Source organism: Apostichopus japonicus, chromosome 21, assembly GCF_037975245.1.
Source record: "Apostichopus japonicus isolate 1M-3 chromosome 21, ASM3797524v1, whole genome shotgun sequence".
NCBI lineage: Eukaryota > Metazoa > Echinodermata > Holothuroidea > Aspidochirotida > Stichopodidae > Apostichopus > Apostichopus japonicus.
Window position 1 is genome coordinate 8,670,883 of NC_092581.1, and position 24,170 is coordinate 8,695,052.

A 24,170-nucleotide genomic window follows, 5' to 3' on the forward strand; every position below is an offset into this window, starting at 1 on the left:
AAATTATTTTGGGGTATTTTTTAAGGGTTTATTGTAACCTACAAAATTGAGAAATATAGCACCATTTTGCATCTAGGCATTCCTTAACTTCAAAAGAATCTCAATGGGGAGGGGGACACCCCTCCCCTTATACCCCTCCCCAGGACGACGATCACTATGTAAGTAACATATATCAAAGAATAATGGCCCGGTCTTAGGTGAAAAATGCCCGGGCCGGTTTTGAGACCCAGTCCACCCCTGCCCTGAGTAGCACGATTTCCATGTTCCATAGACATGATAACATCATGTCAATGTTAACTGGGTGTTCATGTTGTTTCCCTGCACGTGATGAGAGACCACCGGGAAGTGCGTCTCACTGTTTATGTTCTAACGCAGTGAAGAGAAATAATATCAACACTCATCACACAGTTCAGCCAAATGTATGCAGTATCTTTCATTCGCTATGCAGTTAAAGTGTATCAAGTGTAGCCGGCCAAAAACTCAGTGACGTAAATATACTTTTAGATTTGGGGAAATTACAAGTGGCACCTTCCCATGAGGGTAAGGCCGGTTTACTATGAGATCGTGGGGACAACTTTAAAAGGCAGAACGCTCACATACAAAAAAAAATGAAGGCAAAGTGGTGTGTTTACTATTCACATGGACGTTGTATTAATATCAAATAAATGGGTGTAACTTACATATCTCGGAGCTCTTACTTCTCATAACGACTCCACTGAACTTATTGGAAACAAATAATTATCAGTCCCAACAAAATAATAACAAATTCGCGGCGCGGGTCGACCAAATACAATTTGAAAACGAAATTGTCTCCTTGGGAAACTTTTAGGGCGGTTCACTTAGTTGGGGACGTCTCTTGGGTAGGCTGGCTCTCTGGGTAGCTCGCGACTCGGGGAAATAACCTCTTGGGGCGTGTCGGTCTCTTGGAGGGCTGTTCATCACTGGGGTTGGGTCACCGCAGGGGTTCACTTCCGGATCCAATCAAGGACGTAGAATTAAAACGGGGATTTATAGTTCCATCACAACAGAGAACTAGCACAACAAAATAGGGTTGCCAGATATTAGTACAGGATGAAATATAGGTCTGCTTCCATGGGTACAGCTTCGGGTGATAAACTTATATTAAATATGAAATCTCCATGTAAAACAGTTCCAGGTGTTTACTAAATAAAATATCCATATGTAAAACAAGCTCCGGGTATTCACTAAACTTCTATAAAAAACTCCATGGGTTAATAGCTTCAAGTGTCCACTTAACTTCTAATTAATTTAATACTGGTCCTCTATACTCTTATAGTGGTGAAGTTAGCCTAAGAAAATAATTATGATCTCGTACCCAACCATCTCAAACCTTATCCTTCCTCTCTTCTCCTCTAACTATTACAAACTCGGCTTCAGTATCGTTTCTTAACTTTGTCCCCCTACCATCATACCCTATTCATTCCATCCCATAATTCCTAAAATACATCCCATAATAATAAGAATACATCCCATAATAGTAAGAATACATTACATAATAATAGTACAAGGCAACTCACACATGACCACCTTAAACCAATCAAACACAAATTGGGCCAATGAATATTCATAATTTAACCTTTGTCTCAACTCCCCCCCCCCCCCTCTTACTCTAGAACAGCTTGCCCTCCACCTCCTGGTATCTGGGGTCCAGTGACCAACCAGCTGTCATGTTATACTTAATAAATAATTTACCAGACACATTACTTAACTTATAAATGGGTTTCGGTGTCCTCAGGTACATTTAAAATAATCATCTATCACCAAGAACACTCCAGTGTAACCAAAAAAGTTATGAAACTGTCTATTATGCCCACAGTTCTGAAAAGGGATAGATTCTTGGAGCCAGTCATGTATTCCTAGAAAATGGGACCACACAAAACAATAACTTAGTTTAAGAAAAAAAGTCACACAGGACCACTTGACCACTAACTGTTGCCATGTAGTAGTTAGCAATAAAAGTGAAAATTAAGGAAATTATTGAAAATTAAGAAACTCCTCAATCTACCAAGTAAAGATTATTCATTGTCAAATGAATAAAAACAAAAATAAGAAAATGAAAGGAAATGCTCAAATGAATAAAAAGAAAAGTAGGAAAATGAAAGAAATTGATAACTATACAAAACATAAACCAGGTTATGCTCTGGTTACAAAAGCATTGTCCACGTTTAAATAACGTTTATTGGGAGATAAAACTGGTGGCACGTCATAAGAATTATAATTTAGGATAGTTTTAATATGAATAGTTTTAATATGAAATTAATATATAGTCTGGAAACGGTATATACGGCCTCGAGAAGTTCAGTAATAAAAAAACGGCACATTTTGTGTTTCTACGTGATTCTGAGAGTAGATAGATTCCAACAAAAGATATGACTTATCGTTCCCCTTTTCTCTCTCAACCGTAACAATATTAATTTATATTTATTTTTCCCTTTCTTTTATATACTGTCGAGTTTTATCTCGACGTTTCAAACTTTACTTAATTAAGAATTGTGTTTTTTACGTTTCGAGTTAACCTGGCATTGTAACATGAGCATTGAAGGCAGTATACCATCAATGTCCATTCCCGAAAGATTAATTTGACAGTGCATGACGATGACGACAATATGAGATGATGATAAAGGAAGGCTTTCGGTGCTGTTCAGTTATTGCTTGCTTCATTTCCTTTCAACGAAGACTTGCAGTGTCTCTTTAGTGTGATGCTTGTAAACTTTCTCATCTTTCCCAAAGAAACAGTGAAGTTCCATCTTTGGTGAAAATTGAGATGCAGGAGGGGTTCTTCCGATGCTCTCACAAAGGGTCCGAGTGTATGATGCTGCATTACCACAACACAGACCCAAGTACGATATTCCGAGCTCTTGACACCGTTTACCGAACTTGAATATATCGTCTCTTGAACACAGGGTACAATCGAGGTTCCTAGGGAACACGTTGTCCCCTGTGTAAATAGAAATGATACAAGGGGTGAATCCAAGGGATATTTTAAATAGTAAAAACAAAGCTATAGCTTGAATAACAATAAAGCACTAATTACAATTAAACGGTGAATAGTCCCGTAGACTAGTTGATCTCATAAAGAGTCAAAAAACCGTGTGGAAAAAAGTCCAGATGGCAGGACAGTCGACTGATTATCATTTACAAGGCATTCCAGATGGGAAAAGGAAATGGCCCATGTAGAGTTTACCCAAATACGTTACAAGCATACAGGCAAATGAATGTTAGTGGTTTTATAGTCTCTAACCTGGTCACGGTATCCTCACTTCATATTACATTTGATCTCGATACCCCACTACCAAAGAGACGATCGTTTACCAACTGTTCGTGGATTAGGTCACAGTTCACGAGGAAATTCTAATCTGAAGAATATTTCACATTTCGTTCTGTTATTTTACATTGATTTCTTTGTAACCATATACTTTGAAGCTGGTCAGCACATATCCACTTTCAAGCCCATTCTCTTTTAAACCATATCTTCCTCCCAGTGCCCTCCTCCACACTTTCCCCACCCTTATCATTCATCAACTCTGGGACTGATTGTAACACTGACTGTCTTACCCGTATTGGGATCGGTGAGCTTCATGAACGTAGGCTCCTTCTCACTGGTACGATAGAGAACAGGAACACAGGCAAGAGGAATCTAACGCAAGGAAAGTAAAGAAAAGATGAAACGGAAAAGTTTCTTCATTTCAGTGCACTATAATTACAGTATTACGATCTGTCTCAAACCTTACGATGTCAACTGTGACGTTCATGTTGCTAACCCATAGATGACTGAAATATTAAAAACAATATTAATATATACATGAATAGAAAGTAACTTAGCCTATTTCTTGTTTAGTAGGAGGGCGATAAAGTTTGACTCGTGCTAGGGGAGTTTGTGCTTGCTTATGTGTGACTTCACTTTTACTGTAATGTTGAATCTACCACGGATTTGTCGAAATTTTAGCATACCCTCGTCGATGTAGAGCCGTGGTTTTCAACCTTGGGCTCGCGGGCCCATTTGGGCCCGCGAAGCCGATTTTGTGGGCTCGCGAGCATTGCCCTAGTAATGATTAAAAATTGTGGCATTTTGGGGGGCTGGTGGCGAAGGCACATGATGATGTTTCTTAGGAAGCCTCTTCGATGAAACCTTGTACAACGGGTAAAATTTACTCAACCCTAACCCTATAAGACTAGTGTAAGAGAATTCGGTGACTCCCACCAACCACTGCACACTACGTATTTACCAAGGTTATGATGTGTGGAAGCCTTGCTTTGTACCATTGCCTTGTACCATTGCGGGTTGCAAGAAATCTTTGAGATAGGCTCTAATTGGGAAGTACCTGTCATCTGATCACGGAGGAACATACATAGCTCTGATTGAGTCCCCGGGTCACTTGTGTCAAGAATACACTAATAAACGCTGTGAAATTGATTTTATGAAGTTGATAACTTTGCAGGGTAGGGTATGGGCTCGCGAGGACGGCTCGGAAGACGAATTGGGCTCGTGATCGAAAAAAGGTTGAAAACCAAGGACGTAGAGGATAAACAGTCTAAAATCAGAAAATTGTAAGTAAAAGGGATATTCCGGTGGCAGACGATGTGACACTTACATGAAAAGAAAACTATCGCACGCATTCCCCTCCCCCCCCCCCCCCACTCTCTTGTTTTTCTTCTTTTTTTGAGGGAAAATCAAATATCTTATCCCTAACTCAAGATATGGTTGATTGAATGGAACTTATTTTGACAGGCTAAAACCTCGATTCTTCCTTGGAATAGATCACAGTAGGGGGTATATGTGATGTCATGACAGCAATTGTTCTTCAGAAATTTGCCATGACGACATTTATCATTCTGTTGTTGCCAAATTCATTACTAATACCACCAAACTTGAAAACTTCATATCGTTGGCATACAACATGTTATACGATGCTGTTGGACTTATAGAAGCAGAACATCTCCAAACGTCGTTACTATCATGAAGTTACCGTATAGCTTATACATAGAACAACATACCTTAACGCCAGACTTCCTGATAAGTTCCATGTATCCTAAGATTGTCTCAGGTCCATTGGCACAGTTCAGCCCCACCACATCAGCCCCGGCAGCCTCCAGTTTCTTCATCGCCTCGCATATTTCAACGTTATCTACCGTCAGGTTTTTCCCATTGTCGCCATCATGAAGATTTGCTGCCATGGTAACCACAGATGCTACTCCTGTAGAATTGCGAGAGTAGTTAAAACTTAAAAAGGGTCTGGATATAATGAAGTTCAGATAATGTTGTTCAAGGGGAAATTGCGATAAACTCGTGGAAAGATAGATCGACAAAACATATTTCATATTTATATTAATCGGCCGGTATAACATAACTGAGAACACTTGTTTTTGTTGTTAAACTATATGTAACGGTTTTTGTTTTAACAGTCTGTTATACATTTGTATGCTGCTCACCTTTTCCGAACTCTTTAATCGCCTCCAGTGCGATCATTGCCTCTTCAAATAGGACAAAGGTTTCAGCGATCACAAAGTCAACCCCTTCATCGACGGCTAGCTCAATTTGCTCCTAAAATATATAACAAACATATGTGTTTATCTTGTGATGTTTTTGTTTTGTTTATAATGTTTGTTTTTTGAGGGGTTTTATTGCAATCTTAGATTTCATTCCCACAACAGCTCCATTCAGATAAATAAACGTGTATGAAACGCAGCCTGAAAATAACACCATTGCGCGTGTTAGTTTTAAAAGATGACTTTATGCAGAAGTTTAGATTTGATATGACATATCGTAGTAAAATAATGGAGAAAACTTTGAAGTTGGTAAAGATCTATTCAACTATTCACCTTTAACACAGTGATGCATGCCTGGAATGCTCATTAAAAGGTTAATTGATGTTGACTTCGGCTTCTCGCGCAGCACTAAATATTGATGTTAGTCTATACCGTTATATAAATTTTATAATAACTCAACCGACACATGTTCTTTGAACTTTATATAAACAGCAAAGTATCATCGGATTATACATTCAACGCCATCTGTTCTGGTCAATCTTGTGATACATTGTAAGCGTCATTGGAGGCCATAAATATATTTTCTTCTCCCATTGAGTTGCATCTGAGGAACTGACCTGTAGTAGACTGCATAGTCCAGACTTTTTAACTGATGAACCTCTCCTGTAATGTGGGTAATTTCTTCAGAATTAAAAGTTTTTATAGAAATACGACCTGGATTGATGACAGCGTGATGTAACAGTCTACAACACATCAAATTAATTTTGTGCCCACCACTTAAGTAAAGAAACTCCATCCAGGATAAACAGAGAGTTAACACAATTAGTCAAATTCAGTCAAGTTTCATGTAAAGTAATGAAATCCCAAATTTGCATCTTTGCGTGTGATTATTGCTAGTATGGAAACTTTTCTGGTCGACGATTTGTTGAGGTTTTAAGCGAAGTCGATATTTACTGTCTCATTAACCCTTTAACGGTGAAAAACAGTACAAGATTGCCTTAATTTGACGAATTGTCGTAGACTTGGTAAAAAAAAATGGCCAAACGAAGAATGGTGGTTCTCGTGGAAATGAGGACACTTTAATTGAAGCGGATTAATCAATATTGTATGGGCTGGGAGTTACTGACAAACATTTATCTCACTGAAAGATGTTTCGTAAAATATTAGCCAAATTCAACTGAGATTTGCCCTGATGATGCCGGGTCGATGATTCACATTTCGATCCCTCACCCTCTCCTGGCTTATATACGCCCCCACCCGCCCCCTCCCCCACCCCCATTCTCAGTAATCATCCTGAGCCTGCCACATCCACGCATATCATAGAATCACTTACCTTAAACATTTGTTTCACTCTCGCCCTGTTTTCTGGATCTACAACGTCGTGGATGTTGGTATTACAAATGTTACCGGCGAGAAGAGTGTTGGTTTTCTCGGAGACTTCTTTCGCAATACGTAAAGCGTCTCTGTTCATTTTCTCGAGGTCGGCCTCCCGTCCAATCAACGCCATCTTTTCTCGGTGTGCATAATACTGAGATAAATACGATACGATATGACGAGGAGTCTTTATATATTTATATTAACACACACATACACAGGATTCGTGGTTGATCTCTAGAGTAAGGCAAAAAGTAAATTTAAAATTAAACCAGAAGCAAATAGTAAATTCATGTGCAAATATTATTTGTTTTATATGATATTGAAATCTGCACAGTTTTGAATTGAATGACAGAAGTACAATACATAGGCTCAAAAACACGTGGAACATCAAAACAGGCTAAAAATGGTTTCTTGTCAAAATCCCAAAGTTTGAGGATTTGTCATTTAAATATAAGGCAAAATACCCTCCTGAAATTGTTTGTACAAACAGGATGGTACTATATCTCTTCCAGAAATGGTAATCAGGTTTTTTTTCTCAACATAACGCGTTCTAAGTTATTGGCTGTCAAAGACGAACTCTGTTGTACACCAGAGCAACTTTACAACCTCATAAATTAATACTGAGAAAAAGGTAGAACCCTGAAATTCGTTAAGTTATAAGAACTTTATACTTATAATTATAGTAAAATACACTCACAGCTCTCACATGGTTACATTGGCATCAAAACCCTTTCCTCGTGCTGAATCGAAACACTAATAGCAGCTTTAGAGCTGCACAACTTGCAATTATATTACAGGAAAGCATTTATGTCACTATCGTGTATTGTTGGACGGTGACATCCCTATGTTCCGACGTCTCTATGTTCCGACGTCTCTATGTTCCGACAAATTGTTTGGACTCTAATTTTTTTTGACCAAAATTTTTTCGGACCCATTTTTTTATTGGAGACTCAATCTTTTTGGTCCCGCATATTTCGGACCAAATTGTTTTGGGGGACTTAATTTTTGGGCCCCAAATTTTTTGGGACCCAATTTTTTTGGGGGGCACTCAATTTTTTTGGACCAACATTTTTTCTGACCTACCTTTTTGGGGGACACAATTTTTTGGACGCACCAATTTTTTTTCAGGAAAAAAGGGCCCAAAGTTTGTTTATGACCCAAATAGTGCTTGTGACCGAAAATTGCTTGTGACCCGAAATTTAATTGTTTGTAAATTTTTTGGGACCAAAATCAGTTTGGTAAAAAAAAAATTGGTACGAAAACATGATGGTGTCAAAAATTTTGGTCCAAAAAAAATTTGGTCATAAAAATATAATTGGTCTAAAATAATTTTGGTCCGAAAAAATTTGGGTAAAAAAAATTAGAGTCCAAAAAAATTGTCGGAACATAGAGACGTCGGAACATAGAGACATCGGAACATAGAGATGTAACCGTTTGGACTAGACATAATACCTCTGAAAGGAATAAACAATCTGAAGCAATCGTTTAGGAGCAACAGGAGCACACAAATAGCACATTTATATCGAAAATGGAACAAAATTGAACTCCACAACACAATGCTTTTATAGCCATTATTCGCTATTGACATTCATATCAACTTACTTGTATTTTATCTGTAAATGGTGAGAACCTTGAATTATATGGTAACACACTACTTCTTGCATAGGTTTATATGGATCTTGTTGGGGTTTTTTTAAGTTTACTGGAAAATCTACGAAATTTAAACTTCATTACTGAATGTTGTCAACCCCCCCCCCCCCCCTTCCCACCGAAATCCTGCAGACTCGGCCGATTTTGCTGACAATTGGAGCCGGACTTTGAATCGGATATGCGTAGATAGTCATAAATAATTATTATTGGACAGTGTGCGTGTGCTTTCGACTACGATTCATCAATATTTATGCATTTGTTTTTCAGTCGCGTCGGCTTTAGTCAAATCGACTTTAACAACAACAATTTTTGTTTGCGTATTCGTGAGTCATTCAGTCAGTTACACGACTACGGTAAGGATTGATGAATATCGATAGCTAGACACAACAGTCGAGTTATATATGGTAGTACAGTGTGTGGCTAGTGTTTTATGTGTAAATAGTGATAGTAGACATGGTGACCTCACATTGACTTTTACAATTCATTTATTACCGTAAACGCTACGACCACGTCACTTCCGGCGTTAACAAATTCTTCATGAAGTTGTTTGACTAATTCCGGGTGAACCAATACTACTGTTGGTGTATAGGTTCCAGCCTGGAGGTAGCCTCGCCTCTCGAAATTGAAGATGTAGCCCTCTGTCACAACTACATTTTCTCCAGACCTCAGCCGATCCAATAATCCTGCTAGCAAGTGAGCAAAAATAATGGAAGTTTAAAATGGATGTCAAACCGATGGGGCTCTCCAAACAGAAATGTATAGATAGAAGCCACTTGCAGCACAAATAGGATCAAGAGCTCGCACTTATACACAGCAATAATGGAATATTGGTTGTTTGATTACTGTGAGGTACCCTTGCAGTTAAAAATTTGAAGCAACATTTCGAAGATCTTTCACTGCGCATCAGCTTAGTAGACTTGAATCCATAAAACTGTTAGAGGAAAGAATTTTTTTTACCTCAACATGACTTGTAGTGTATATCAGTCTTTATCATTCACTGAGCATTTGTCTGAGGTGGCTATATGGCTCCATTTGCATATGAACCCCTCCCCAGCAGTCACAAAGCAAGGCTGTGCCCTGGGGGCATGCCCCTCCATTTTCAGACTGGTGTTCTCCCACTCCCTTAATTTGTCCCACCATCATGTGAACAAAACCTTCACAGCACAAGTAACAGTACATGAGTATTGTGCCCCTCCTTTAATTATTGGTGCCCCCCCATATTTTGTCGGTGCCCCTCCAACTCGGAGTACCTGCTCCCCCCAGGGGCTCAAACATGTCTGCAAAGCCACAGTCTCCCCAACATTTCGGTCTAATCAAACTTAGCATGGTGAACGGTCTAGTTAATTAAGGGCCTAACGTAAGAATGTGCGTTTTCGAAGATGCTAGGATTTTTTTTCTCCAAACGTAAGAACCACTATGGCAGCAACGGCTAAATACCCATGTATTGTTATTCATTTCAACTAATATATCTTTTTCCACCAAATTCGAGCTAACCTAGTGCAACAAAGTGTTTCTATATGTGAACATGAAACATATTTTGACAAAACAAACATCAGGATTTCGTCGAAACACCGTTGCCATAACGTAGGCACCCTTTTGGGTGTATCGAGATGGGCGCGAGCGACCTTCAATAGCTGCAGGTGGCATACTCCTATTAGAGCCTATATCCATCCGCCCTATTGTTCTCCTTAAGAAAAGTGCTAAAAAGCAACAGGAGAACAGCGGAATTTCAAACGGGGCACTTCCCAAAAAGGGAGCATTATTACACTTAACGGAGCGCCATGAGGTACAAAAGATTTTTTTGTGCCCAAAATGCCTCCCACGTTGCAGGAAATAAGCAATAATAAGAGTATTGTATTACTTAGCAGACGAACTTCCAGGGGAAAGATTGAGAAGGGTCGCTTAGCTTCCTTCAACCTGAAAAAAGAGCTTTAAAGATATTTCCTGCTTTTAGTTACATTTTATTTGTCGGGGTACTCAATTCCCCCCCCCCCCCCGGCTACGTCCCTGGTCCTAAAATAGCCGCATAGAAACGGTTCTGGGTCCCAATGTGCATAATCTGTTCTTTTACAGATCTGAATCAGAGTCATATTACTGATCAAAACATAGATTTCGTATAGCACGTACTTTTGGCGCTGTGACGTATCTCTTGATCAAAGAAACACGGTCGCATGAAAGTGCTCAGAAGCATGCGAAACACGCAAGATGAACCTGCACACAGACGGTGTTTTAATAGTTCACGATTCCACTACTGCAATTTGGCCAAACGAAAGAAGTGCCTTAGAAAACACAAGTTAACTTGGTGATTAAAAACAAGTTTTAAGAAAAGAAACTTTGGGGCTCGAAAGTTCACAAAAATATGATTCAAAAGATCCTTTCTTCAGTAATTACGAACGAAATTGTATGTACTACTATAGTGATCAACTCACGTTACCTTATGATTACCTAGTTTCACGAAACTAGATACGCCCGATATGCCAGTGCCCGGATATGTTTATGTTAGACAGAGCGGCAGAGCCGTTTGGATCTGGGCGGAGAGCCCCAGTAAAGAGTCTAAATAACTAGGGTACAAATGGCACTAAACTTACACTGCCATGAACGCTTATATAATGTAAGCATAAAAGGGTGGCTTTTGCAGGTTAAAGTACTGTAACGGAAATGTATCCCTTTAAGTAATTTGTTAGTGTAATATTATCGTTTTAGGATTGAGCGTTCCCTCAGTTCTACCCGTCGATGGCCCCTCTCTCAAAATATGTGTAGAGCTTTTGCGAGTTGCAGGTGGGGACAACCAATGAAAATCGTACCCCTGTTTGTTTGTAAACTTTGTTGAATCAGCACCCGAGTTTGGAGATGTTTCCCCTTGTTAGTGGTAGCGCAGATTGTTTGATTAGTTTTAGCTCACCACGCTCACGAGGCATTCCGAGATTGGCCCCTGACAGAGAAAGAACTGAGAGAACCGCCTATTTTCTGTAAGTTGCTACCACTTAACTGGTATATTTGTTCTATCACACGATCATGTGATTGGCATGACTTCTAGGTTTAATTGTTTGTCTAAGGAAAGATAAAATCGGGTATCTTTGGGGTGACGGGGGATATTATTCGTACACCTAGGAAATTCTAAGAAAACTATCGTTGCGCCAAGTGCATTTAAGTAACAAGAAACGATGGTGTATTTTTAAGAGACATCACATTTGTTGTCACACTTTCTATAGGGGTTCGATAATTGTAATTTCGACTTCACTAGGGGGATCACAAACGCTAGACCATGTGTTTCATGTGGGCGTTTGTCTTGTATATATCTTTTATGTTTTCTTAATCAAAGCAAGTAGTGAGAAAGAGTAGTGTCAACAAACGCTAATATTATCCTTCATCTGTACATACATTTACCCACGTACTGGTTCGGTTGTGATTCGAAAAGAGATGTTTTATTTAGTAATCTAAACTGGTTAAGTCTCTAAGCCAGTCGTCGAGGGAGTTCCAACAAAATCTTGTATGCCTCAATGAGTTAGCGTAACTGCGTAAGTGCGTAAGTGCGTAACTGCGTAAGTGCGTAACTGCGTAAGTGCGTAACTGCGTAAGTGTGTAACTGCGTAAGTGCGTAGTTGCGTAACTGCGTAACTACCTAACTGCGTAAGTGCATAAGTGCGTTACTGCGTAACTGCGTAATTGCGTAACTTCCTAAGTGCGTAACTGTGTTACCGCTTTAAGTGTACAGACAATTCCTGTACCATTTCTATTAACTGTTTATCAAAGTCTCTGTAAAGTCTGTCAATGCCGTAATCTGTGGTAAATTCATATGCCAGTGAATCAAAGATCGACTGAATACATCAATAAATAAGAGATCAACCAGTCATCAACCTCTTCTCCGATTTTTGTCTTGATATGTGTTAAAGATTTTTATTAGTTCAAGCAGCTGGACTTCGGGAGACACTGGTCAACGTTACACTACGATGTGTCGTAACATGGTTTTTATCTATGTCCTAATGCAATAATCTATTTTCCGATGGCAACTGATATTGTTACAAGCAGACCTTAATTAAACCGTCTGAAGAAATCTCTTTGAAATGTAGAAGTGTAGTAAATACAAAACAAATGATAATAATAAATACAAAACATAACAAAACGAGATACCTACAATAATAAAGCCCTAAATATAAGGAGCTGTCCCAGTATATAGCTTATTATTTACTATAGACATTTTTACGCTGATCTATAGGAAGTTCAAGTCTTTAGGAAGATGACAGTGACTAAACACTTCCTTTCGGGAATTTTCATTGTGACATATTAGATCCATCGGATTTTTTAGCTCCGAGGAACACTCGGAGGGCTAAACAAAACCTATATGGAAAGATTCGTAATTAAGTACTCAACAATAATATCCACGTTAAACAGAAAAAAAATGGAACGCAAGGAAGTTATAAAGCATTGTTTGCCGAACTAATTTATTTTCGTCGGAAGAACCAACCATTATCTGGAGGTACGGTATATATGCTGCCTTTTTTTTTTCTTTAATCTGTAATCATATTTTTTATTAATTCAAATGCTATTTTACTTTATAATCGTAATTGAAGTGACATATAGTTTATTCAGTTTTTAACGTTAACGTAGTGACTAGTACTAGGCCTACTTCCGTGTATTTCGGGCACCTCGTTTATCTATTTACAAGGTCCGTCTGAAACTTGTGTTTGCATTTGACACCAATCCGGAAATGACTTTTGCACTGTAGAGGTCTTTGTTCTGACATTAGCTATTTTTTTATCAGTTGCTTTGAAAAAAAACCTGACATTTCTTACCATTGTTTTTTTTCACTGGCAAACAAGCCCACCGTGTGTCATGTGCGTGTTGACATCTTGCTTTTTCGTTTCAACTGCAGTCTCGGTAGACGGTTAATCGATTTACTGTTGAGGCTCGACTGTTGAGGCTCGACAACAACAAAACACACACTTGTGCAAAAAGGTGGCTGCCTAGAAGTGTAAGACCATTCTTTTTTCTGGTCACAATATTGGTGGTTTTAATTAATTCAGCAGCATATTCAATTGTACTTATATTTTAACTTTTTTGGGGGCCAGCCAATTAAGACCCACCGTACCTGTAGTGCTACTTATATGTACATGCAACTTTAAGTACTATCTACTCCGTTGCTTCAGCCCACTTGGCTTTTGTGAAGAAAAATCAAACCTACATTGCAATTTGTGTCATAGGCATACATGCATAGACAGTTGTGCTTAAAACATCAGCAAACAGACTGGTTGAAATGAAGCAACAGGGAAGTGTTGCATTGCAGCTGCTAGCTAAATGTGAAGGAGAGGAGACATTGCGGAGGTTCATGAAATACCCCTTACTCCCTGTAACTTTTTAAGAAAAAGTCGCCCAGGATAGAACCTGGGCACGAAAACAAAACTACCAAACGACTGATCCGCTCTCAGCCCCAGTCCCCTTGCATCGGGACTGTGACTGTGTGATCATCGTCGGGTGTGCATCACCATTCCCCTCGAAAGGAAACAGATACTAAACATGATCTTATCCAAAAGGCCCTGTTCCACCTTCGCTTGGGACTCCGGATGGCTTTTTGGCGAAGACAAATAAGAGCAGTGGGATGAACTACATCACTAAAAATATATTCTCTGAAGTAGTGTTGAATGCACCTGATGAAGTGATGTATGTTGAGGATGGAAATGCTCTTTTCTACTGTATTAAAACACAGAAGACATTTGCAGACATCAGTCGAGCTTCGATTCCCATGGCCACATCGGGTAAGCGGGAAAAAGTTTTCTTCAGCACAGACAGCTATGAGCCACAATCAATCAAGTGCCAGGAACGGTTGGATCGAGGTGCAGGGGAAAGACGTATCATCAAAGGGAGCAGCACCCGCTGTACTGAAAGCTGGTCGTCATTCTTGGAAAACGATAATAATTAAGTCCAGTTAATTGATCTCCTTCAGAAGTGTTGGACAGAATCAACTACAGCCAAGAATGTCATCCTTGTCAATGCAGGCAAAGCATTTCAGATGAAATCAGGTAGTTCGTCGGAGATCCTTGAATTGTATTCCACCCAAGAGGAAACGGACACACGGGTTGTCCTCTACTGCTTGCATGCTGCAAGAACTGGGTACAAAACAGTGGTTGTCCATAGTCCAGACAGTGACGTATTTGTTATACTCATGCACTTTGCTGCTACCATTGGGATAACGGTGTTGTTTGAAACGGGAAACGGCAACAAGAGGAGTCTCCTTAACATCACTGCTTTAGCGGCTGATCTATCACCAAAAAAGTGCAATGCCCTGCTGGGATTGCATGCTTTCACCAGGTGCGACAGCACAAGCTGCTTCAAAGGCAAAGGTAAACTCAACCCCATTAAGCTCATTGAATCTAACCCCAGATTTGAGGATACCTTTGTCGAGGTTGGTGAACAGTGGGAGGTTTCGGCTGATCTTAAGAAGGGCCTGGAGGAATTCACATGCCGGATGTACTCCAACAGAAAAAACGAGCCACAGACATAAATGAACTGCGCTGGAATCTGATCCAAAAGAAGTCAGAGGGGAAGGTGTCAGTAAAAAAAAAGAACATCGACCTAGCAAAGCTCCCACCATTGATGCGGAGCTAGTTTGGAGCAGCACTGCAGACGGGCCAACTATCAAGTTTGCATCTGGAAGCGGGCTGCAGAGAATTGTCCAGCTGTTCCTCGTCCTTGGTGCAATCATGGATGGGCCCTTGAAGGTGACACAGTTGTGCCAAAGTGGTACGAAGGTGATCCCTTGCCACAGCAGCTGATCGATTCATTGCCAAGAGTCATAGATGACGAGTCCGGCGACGACATTGACAAAGAAGACGAGAGTGAGTGCGAAGATGTCGGAGGCAGTGACAGTGATAGCGACCAAGAACTATATGATGTTATAAACTTGTGAGGCAGAGGTGTGTTGAAATTCTCTTCTGATTTGTCACCAGATAAGCCAACAAATTAAATTATTAAGGTTTAAATGGTTTAATTGCATCCTGGGCGGTTCTTCCACAGAATAATTACTTTTTTTTTTCACTGGACGACGCGCGGCTTTGCGTCCAACGAAAATAAATTAGTTCGGCAAACAATGCTTTATAACTTCTTTGCGTTCCATTTTTTTCCTGTTTAAAGGAGAAATGAACTCTGGGTTTTTTAAGTGTACATGCGGTAGGGGATATTTTTCTGATACCATTTATGAAATTACTAAGCAAAATATAGTTTCCCTGAATTTTACGCGAATTTCCCAATTATTTTTTTTTAACCCATTGAACAACGGCCATTTTGTTAATTTGAGGATTGAGGGCTCTTCAAAAGTGACGTAGGCTAGCCACATCGTAACTTCAAAACAATGAAGCTTTGCATACGAGTTATATCTATTCACACTATGTTCGAGCATCTTGCTTCGCATATTTCACCGGTTAAAATGCCCGAATGCCAAGCCTTTGGTTGTGTTAACCGACGAGGGGAAGAGGGAGCAGAAAAAGGTAAAAGATATTTCGTTATTCCAGATGAATTAAAATATCCGGAAAAGACAGAACTTTCACTGAGGTGTACAGTACCTGTTCGTCATGTTCTCAGCAGCCGTAGGAATAAGATTCTTCTTCTTGTACCTCAAGAAATTTACAAAACAGAGTTCTAAATGAACTGGCTGCAAAAATATCGGGGAGAATTCAGGTCTGTTGGTCAGACATTCTCCTGCGTTCAACAAAGCTTTTTCCGCGAACAATCCATAGCAGCATACCCTCCCCTTGTCGCTTTCCAATGGCAAACAGAGTGCACACAGACACCATTCTTCGCAGTGGCTCGTGGAATCGGTATTCGTATCAGCAACGGAATTCGACCCAACATCACCAACAGTCGCGGACTGATTCTTTGCACAAACTCCTCCTCTCGATGTATCAGTTCTTACTCTGAATATTCTGGTTCGAAAAGATACGATTCCAATCCAAAGGCTTCCATATTTTTTTTTTTTTGAAGATATTTGCTCGACAGTAAATTGGAGTGCAATGATGGACGTAAGTAACGCTATCGCTAGGACTGAGTACGGTATGCGTGTTGAAAGCAATCTAAACACGTTAAAAATCAAATCCTTGAAAAGATCCCAAAATTTATATTTCTACTGATACTCGTTACAATAACAAATTTCACACACTTTTTAAGCATTTTTACAGATCAATAAAGACAAAAGATATTTTTTGATCGATATTTTATTCATTACTATTGTTGAAAGTACAATTCTAATTATTTTAGGGATTGGCAACTATTTTGTCTTGAAATACGCGAAGCGGCTCGCTTTCGTCACGGTACATCCGGGAACTGGCTCAATTCAAACAAAATGGCGCTACACATGAACTACATTCAAATCGTTTTTTCACTTCAAAGAAGGGATTTTTATGCTTTTCTTTTGCTTTTACTGGAAAGACCATCTGTCAAAACGTAAGAATGGATGCAAAAAAAACTAGGGTTTATTTCTCCTTTAACGTGGATATTATTGTTGAGTAATAAATTACGAATCTTTCCATATAGGTTTTGTTTAGCCCTCCGGGTGTTCCACGGAGCTCAAAAATCCGATGGATCTATATGTATCAAGGCATGTGGTGATATTGTTTAGCCCCAAGTAAAAGGTTTGATAAGAAGGTTTGATAAGATGGATTAAGCTGAATTAAACATTTCAGTGGATCATCGTCTTCTGACCACACAATGGACTTTATGACTAGGTTTCTGCACTATTGATAAAGAAAGTATACAAACATGCAGTGAAATGTACCCAGCTTGTTGGTCATATAAAAGAGGAAAAACAAAGCTAAATGTTATAAAGGTATTTATCCCCCTATATAAGATCTCGAGTGTATATATATATATTTATATATATATATATATATATAGCCTATATATATATAGCCTATATATATATAGCCTATATATATATATATATAGCCTATATATATATATATAGCCTATATATATATATGTGTGTGTGTATGTGTGTGTGTGTGTAGGCTACAGCAAAAACAATATAACCTTCTGGAAAACACCTCACTCTCGAAAAAATAACTCCAACGGTCACGTGATGCCATCATAGATACATTTACATAAAATAAAATAAAATTTGACTACAATAATTCCAATCGCTTGATTCAACGCCAAGATTAACGTCAAGGTATAAACTGGTTTGAACCAGATTACACCGTCTCCAAACACATGTTTTCTTCAACGGTATAGTTTTAATGCCTCGCCTCCAAGAAATTGTGTTGTGGTCGTAAGGTTAATATGGCTACCCTTGACAAACGGAAATTGTTACCATTGAACTAATGAGATGTTTGGTACGTGTTGTCATCTTAGTTGTAAATTTTCAGACAGAGTTCAGAGGGAAAACTTGTTTAATTGCGATTGCCAACGGGACTAGCTTTAAAGTAATGATTCATTCCATGTTAGGAGATAATATTCAATTAATGTATGAACATTGTATTCGAATAGACAGGAGCATTAACTGAGATGTATGGGTACAGGTGGACATTCAATAGATGTAATGCCCCATGTATGTCCTCTGTTGCCAATTTCTATTTAATTTTGATTGAAAATTCGCCCACTGTGTGGGAAACCCCGGTCGAGCGAAGGTCTAATATATAAGGGAATGCGTACACGGGATGTAAGAAGGCTTATTCAAAATGGTGCTTTGGCAAATTTTGAACTGATTATATGTTGAGAATTCTCATTCTTTATAGTGCCGAGTGTTTCATCATTTTTCCTGTTGTTGGTTAAAAATATTCATTCTTGGTAGATAATTTAGATTGTCATAAAAACCACCGCAATGATTAACAAATATAGGGGAAATATCAACCAGGCTATTCTTCAATTCTTTCGACTGGGAACAAGTAAGGTTTTTAGGCGCCTAGGCGTAGGCCTAGTTCATACGCTGACCAGGATTGCAATATAGCTGTAACACCTTACGGTCAAACAGACTATACTTCTCTACGGAAATATTTTGGCCAAAATAACGGATATTTTCCTGTAATTTTTGGACAAAACAGTAATAATGAGGATCAGGACCCTTTCCCAAGTGGCTACCATACCCATCCGTAACGGTACCCCTCCCCCTATGTGGCACCCGACCGGTACCCGGGCGGACCCCCCCCCCCTCTCCCCGCTTTGTACGCCACTGACTCTATACTAAATTCTAACCAACCATTTGTGTACAGTGTATTTTAGTTTCTAAAGCACCCCTCTACTATTGCAGCATCCTTTGTGGTTTTGATGTTTTACTGCATATTTTTCTCGAGAAAGAATATTTAATTTTTAATTGTTGCGCAAGTTCGTCTGCTTACCTCAGCTCACGTGTGTCACTTTTTTGTCATTGATTTACGTGTTTGTGTTACTGTGAACGGTTGTACAATTCATTCTCTTTTTACAATCCAAGCGTATTTCCAGATCATTGTTAGTTTCTCATATTTCTGTTAACCGTTTTCAACTACAATGCATTTTCTTCTTTTTATGTTTCCTTCTTCTGTGTTATGACTGTTTTGATGGTCATTTTGTTTACGATATGTTCGTTTGCTGCCTATATGTATGCCATGCTGTCAACTATCCATTTTGAGATTGAATCTACACACTGAGATCCCCCTGTTAAAACTTGCTAGTGTCATCGCGTCACGCATAGTTTGCAAAGTTTACGAATCACTTTTAGTATTTACATTCAACCCTTGCTTAGTAAATCATAATGGTGACAGAACAATTATTTCATCCACAAACTTTGTCACAGTGGAATAGTTTTGCGAGTGTTTTTCTTTAAAATTGTTACCAATTTTTATATTTACACTTTTCATTTTGATTAATTGTGACGTCTATTGTATATTGTTTTACTTGAACTCCTGCTCATACGCGTTTCATGTGTAACACTCTGGGTGTGAAGTGACTTATTCCTATCATCTCAAACACGTCAAACTTGTACACGTATATGATTCTCACATTTTTAGTTTTAAGTTTCCTATTTTCTTTCCTTAACGTCTGAAATTTTAGTTAATTTATTTTATTAATGTTTTTTATTTTAAAATTCTTATATTCGTCTACGTATAAGTTTGCTACAAACAACTTTTTACAAATATTGGGGCTTTAAAATATTTGTTATGTTTGTTCTATTCTAGTCTCTGTACAGTATAGACGAGTAGAAACTAGTTTGGCGGTGACTCGAGATGTGGGGGGAAGGGGGTGGGTGTGGAGAGGGGGTGGCAGTACCGTGACCACAAGGGATCATGGGAAAGGCGTTTTCTGGCTAAGGATGATGGGAAATGTCTACATATATATGGATATAGGCCTATATCTACAAAATTATTGAAAGGTGGCGAATAAATAACCCTACACTAATATTTTACGATGATGGTGGTGTGAATAATACCCAAAAAAAATCTCATCAATAAAAAAAATAATGTGTGGTGAAAAGCTAAGGATGTAGGCATGTCATGTTTGGGTTTTTTGTTTCTCAGTACATACTGAAGTTAATATAATTTATTAATAATAAACAAATGAAAATTACAGATAAGGTTTTCTCTTGATAAATTTAAATCACACATAATATCCATCCATTAACAAAGACAAAAACCACTCACCCACTCCCATCCAAATAATCAAAAAGCTACAAACGGACGACCAGCCCGCAGGGAAACAAAACACCACTCCCCATGCAGCACACCAGCACCCGAAGAAGGCGCCCCAGATGAACGACAAAATCTCCTTCAATCTGAAGGCGAATGTCAAAGTTCACCGCCGCAAGGACTGGCTGCCAATTGGAACTCCTTCCCCTCAAAATTATACACATATATTCCTCCAATTACGTTTCTTCAAAATAACTTATTGCCGTATCCTATGCACTTGTTGACTGACGGAGCTTGTTTCCAGAAGTGCTGGAAACATGTGCAGACTACAGCTCCTATAATTTGCATAGCTAATGAATGTCTATCAGTCAAACGAAAAATAGAGATCTGCTCCTATAGACATATCACGGTGTAACAGAAGAGGAAATTCTCAGCAGGTGCATGCTTTCCTGGCTTAGTTCATGGTAGGTAATAGGTAATTATAATGCCTTGATGAGAATAGTCCATTAGCCTAAAATGGGGTCAAATAAGAGTTGACCATTACAAGTGATCAAACTTTATTGAAACAATAAATTAACATTATTCGGGTCTGTCCTGAGTAGGAGAAACGATCACGGCCATGGCATTACGAATCATTCCAGACATGCCTTTTACATTGGAATATCTCCATATATAATTGATACTGTTAATGATATTGGTGGACTAATCTGTATACTTGGTCTCAATTCAAAACCGTGGTACACCGAGTCCGAAACAAGTACAAGTCCGCACAACATACGTACAACGATACCTTGACAATTATATGACTCATGTGATCATAAGGCTTACTTAAATTCGGCCATCGTTCGACCGACGATGAGGGCAATACTAACTTTACTAGATGGTGAAGATATAGGCCCGATTCTCTCTTCTTCTCATTCTTTATTTTAGTTGGTTGATTTAGTAAAAAGATTTTTGGCAACAGTGTCACTAGATAACAATCTTCTTTTTTTCTAGTGCCCTTCACATGTTAAGTTCCAACCGTTTTGATATACTGTGTTTAACTTGTACAAACATAGCGGAAATAAATTTGAAAATGAAATTTTCGGATTTACTATTTGCAATAACGGCTGCTCATAATAAAACCAAGCACACGCTAACCGATAATATGCTGCTAGAATGGTCACTAACACATGAAAAATCACTATTGCATCATTTATGTACACACGCATTTCACAGTATATGGTTGTACACAATCCCACGTTGAGACTTTGCGACTACTGCAGTAGCTACAATCCCACCTCACAATTGGAAGCCATACTTCAAGAAGCACGATTGAAAGCACTAACGACGTTCATTTGACCAGGTGTATTTTACGAATAATTTTAATGAAAATTTGTATAGGCTTATGGTTACAGTAATTTCATCCCAACTTATAATAATACCAGCTAGGAAAGCTATTCAGGCCTACCTGATGTCAGTACACAGCTGCACAGTGAAACGGAACGTCCATTGCTCCAATGTGTGACAGCTGCTATCCCTGCCTAGAAAGTTACTGCTAGGACCTAAATTGTAGGCCATTTTTGCTAATATTAAGTCAGGCCCTGGGTTAAGTTCCTTAGATGAGAAGTTAGGAACTTCAAAACTTGAAGTATCTCCAGGGGCTTATGCCGAACAACAGCACAGTAAGTATAGACTATAGTAGGAACATACAATTATGCTTCATTAATAGTAGTCACAGATTTTAGATTGGAACAAAAGCAACAACTTATGGGAACTGGCAAATCATAAATACCCACTGCCAAAAATCTGTTGCTCAACTCAGTGGCATTCAGGAATACATTATCTCTGTGGTTGTGTAGAAATTAATGTTATATTTGCAATGTTTTAACCTTGCATTTGGATACAAGGTAGGTAGTTCACCAAAGTTTCCAATTCCAGCATTGTTCCAAATTTTGTATGAAATTGAATGAATTTATTGTGACAACTAGCATGAAATAGACTTTAGATGGTCCAGTGAATTGTGCTGATTTATACCATGATTTATATCAAGTTCAATCTATTGCCATGACCCTAATGTTTGTAACCAAAATCTCTTTTCTCCACAGATGAAATATTAATTCACCATGGCTGAATCAACATTGACTTCAGATGAGAAACTTAATCTAATAACAAGGAATCTCCAGGTACTGTACAGTATGAGTTTCAAATTAACAAATTCATTGTTTCAAATATACACAAAAGTGTTTTTAGTTCTACTGTAGCCTATAGGCAGGCCGACTTTTATCAGCTCAGCTATATGATCTTGTGATTCTTTTGTACTCGGGAGCTCCACCGGCATAACTTATCTAAAGGGACGAAAGGTATAATCAGGCTGTCTTACTTCAGCCATTACATCTGTCTTGTGACTCCTTTTGTGTTCGTCAATTTCCTACCTCTTCTCCCCCCCCCAGCCCCCCCGGCACACACACTTCCCAACCATCCTGATTCAATAGCAGGAATGGGAAGGTGACCTAGAACTGATTCTTTTGCTTCTTTGAAGGCTAGCAGAAGATAGGTCTGTGCATGAGCTGTAAACCAAAACTGTTCTTCTCAAAACTGGTATCTACTGTATAGTGGATTTCATAATTTTTATGACCCTCTCATATATCCTGTCTGGCTGTCTTTACTGACTCTTACTGAGCCTTTATATTTGGTGTTGTTCACCGAATGTAACATTGAAGAATCTCCTGCAAGCCCAACCATTTCAGGAGACATATCTGCTGTAATTTTTACTTTTTTTGCACCTTTCTGCATTTCTATGATTTTGGTCCAAGATACTCACAAGTTTTAACCTTGTGAAGTTAAAGAACTAGTAATACCTGCTAGTCTGAAGTATACAAGCTTCAAGTAAATTTTATCTCGAGTCAACTTTAGATGGCAATTTTTTTGGGGGGGAGGGGGGGGGGGGTTCATATCAAAAGAAAAGCAAAACACACATGGCAAAAATAGGTATAAAGTATGAAATGTTTTTGCAAACATTGTCATAGCACCGACAGATATACATTATCCCTCTTTTAAATTTTTGAATATAATGAAATTGGAGTAAAACAGCAGATGCTGGTTCAGACACATTTTGAACAATGTGCATAGTTCTAGCTCTGTATTCTGCATGTCAATTCCCAGACTATTCTGTGTCTGTATATAAAATATTACATCTTTATTAATCAATCAATCAGACAATCGGGAACTTTAAAACTCTGCTGAGATTGGATTTCTACTTGGAACTTCTATAGGTTGGTTTTATACTCACATCAACTCAAATCACAGTTTAATATTCAATCTTTTCCATGCATCTATTATAGGAGGTTCTTGGTGAAGATAAGCTGAAGGAATTACTCAAGCTGGGCAAAGAAATATCCATTTACTGGGGTACAGCTACCACAGGTAAACCCCATGTGGCCTACTTTGTACCCATGAGTAAACTGGCTGACTTTTTGAAAGCTGGATGTAAGGTGAGTCAATATTCACAATGTGTACATGACATTGACTTGGGCTTGTATGACTCCAAGTCTATGACAAAATATTTTTGGATGTATTTTGTGCTCGGTTGTTATTTTGATTGGAACTAACCAACCTTTATCATATTCATGTGTTAAAGTATCCCTCAGTCTAACTGAGGGATCTCCGTGGTTACAAACTTTTGGCTTTTCATAATTATCATAATTATCAGAAATATTATTGGAAATCATGATAACAGCTACAACTCTCCATAAAAATCCATCAGAGACTGACCATTTTACAAGTCTTTTCTCAATTCTAGTGTTATTTATGAATAAACATTAATTAGCTTATTATGCACATTGATGATTTAGAGGGAGTGACTGCCTAATTTTCTGTTTATATTATTCCTTTTGTTTTTAAAACCTTTGTTTCCAATTGGACACTGAACATAGGCTTGTGGCCTGAGGTGATTTTTTGAAATATTTTATTTTCTTCTTTGAAAAGAGGAACATCACATTATTCAAAATGTATATGTTGGCTTGTTATTAGGGGCTAAGTTGTAAAATTGCTAAATTAAGGAATGTTGAT

General features: G+C 38.6%; 2 protein-coding genes across 4 annotated transcripts in view; one reads left to right on the forward strand and one right to left on the reverse strand.

Annotated features, from left to right (window-relative positions):
* Positions 1-667: 667 nt before the first annotated feature.
* On the reverse strand, positions 668-9,188 carry LOC139962633 (S-methylmethionine--homocysteine S-methyltransferase BHMT2-like). Its single transcript, XM_071962791.1, has 6 exons — positions 9,028-9,188; positions 6,842-7,036; positions 5,452-5,563; positions 5,017-5,216; positions 3,577-3,658; positions 668-2,959 (listed from the first exon to the last, which is right to left on the reverse strand). The coding sequence occupies exons 2-6, from the start codon at positions 7,013-7,015 to the stop codon at positions 2,679-2,681; spliced, it is 849 nt and encodes a 282-aa protein (XP_071818892.1). The 5' UTR covers positions 7,016-7,036; positions 9,028-9,188; the 3' UTR covers positions 668-2,678.
* Positions 9,189-11,444: 2,256 nt separating this feature from the next.
* The window catches only part of LOC139962629 (tyrosine--tRNA ligase, cytoplasmic-like), a 33,148-nt gene continuing 20,422 nt past the window's right edge, over positions 11,445-24,170 (forward strand). Inside the window, exons 1-3 of one of the 3 annotated variants that reach the window (XM_071962785.1) lie at positions 11,445-11,504; positions 22,208-22,285; positions 23,444-23,593. In XM_071962785.1, coding sequence (XP_071818886.1) covers positions 22,226-22,285; positions 23,444-23,593 — 210 coding nt within the window. In that variant the 5' untranslated portion in view covers positions 11,445-11,504; positions 22,208-22,225. Of the gene's footprint in view, positions 11,505-21,377; positions 21,468-21,612; positions 21,785-22,207; positions 22,286-23,443; positions 23,594-24,170 lie in introns of those variants that run through there. The other 2 variants (XM_071962784.1, XM_071962786.1) reach the window with 2 other exon arrangements.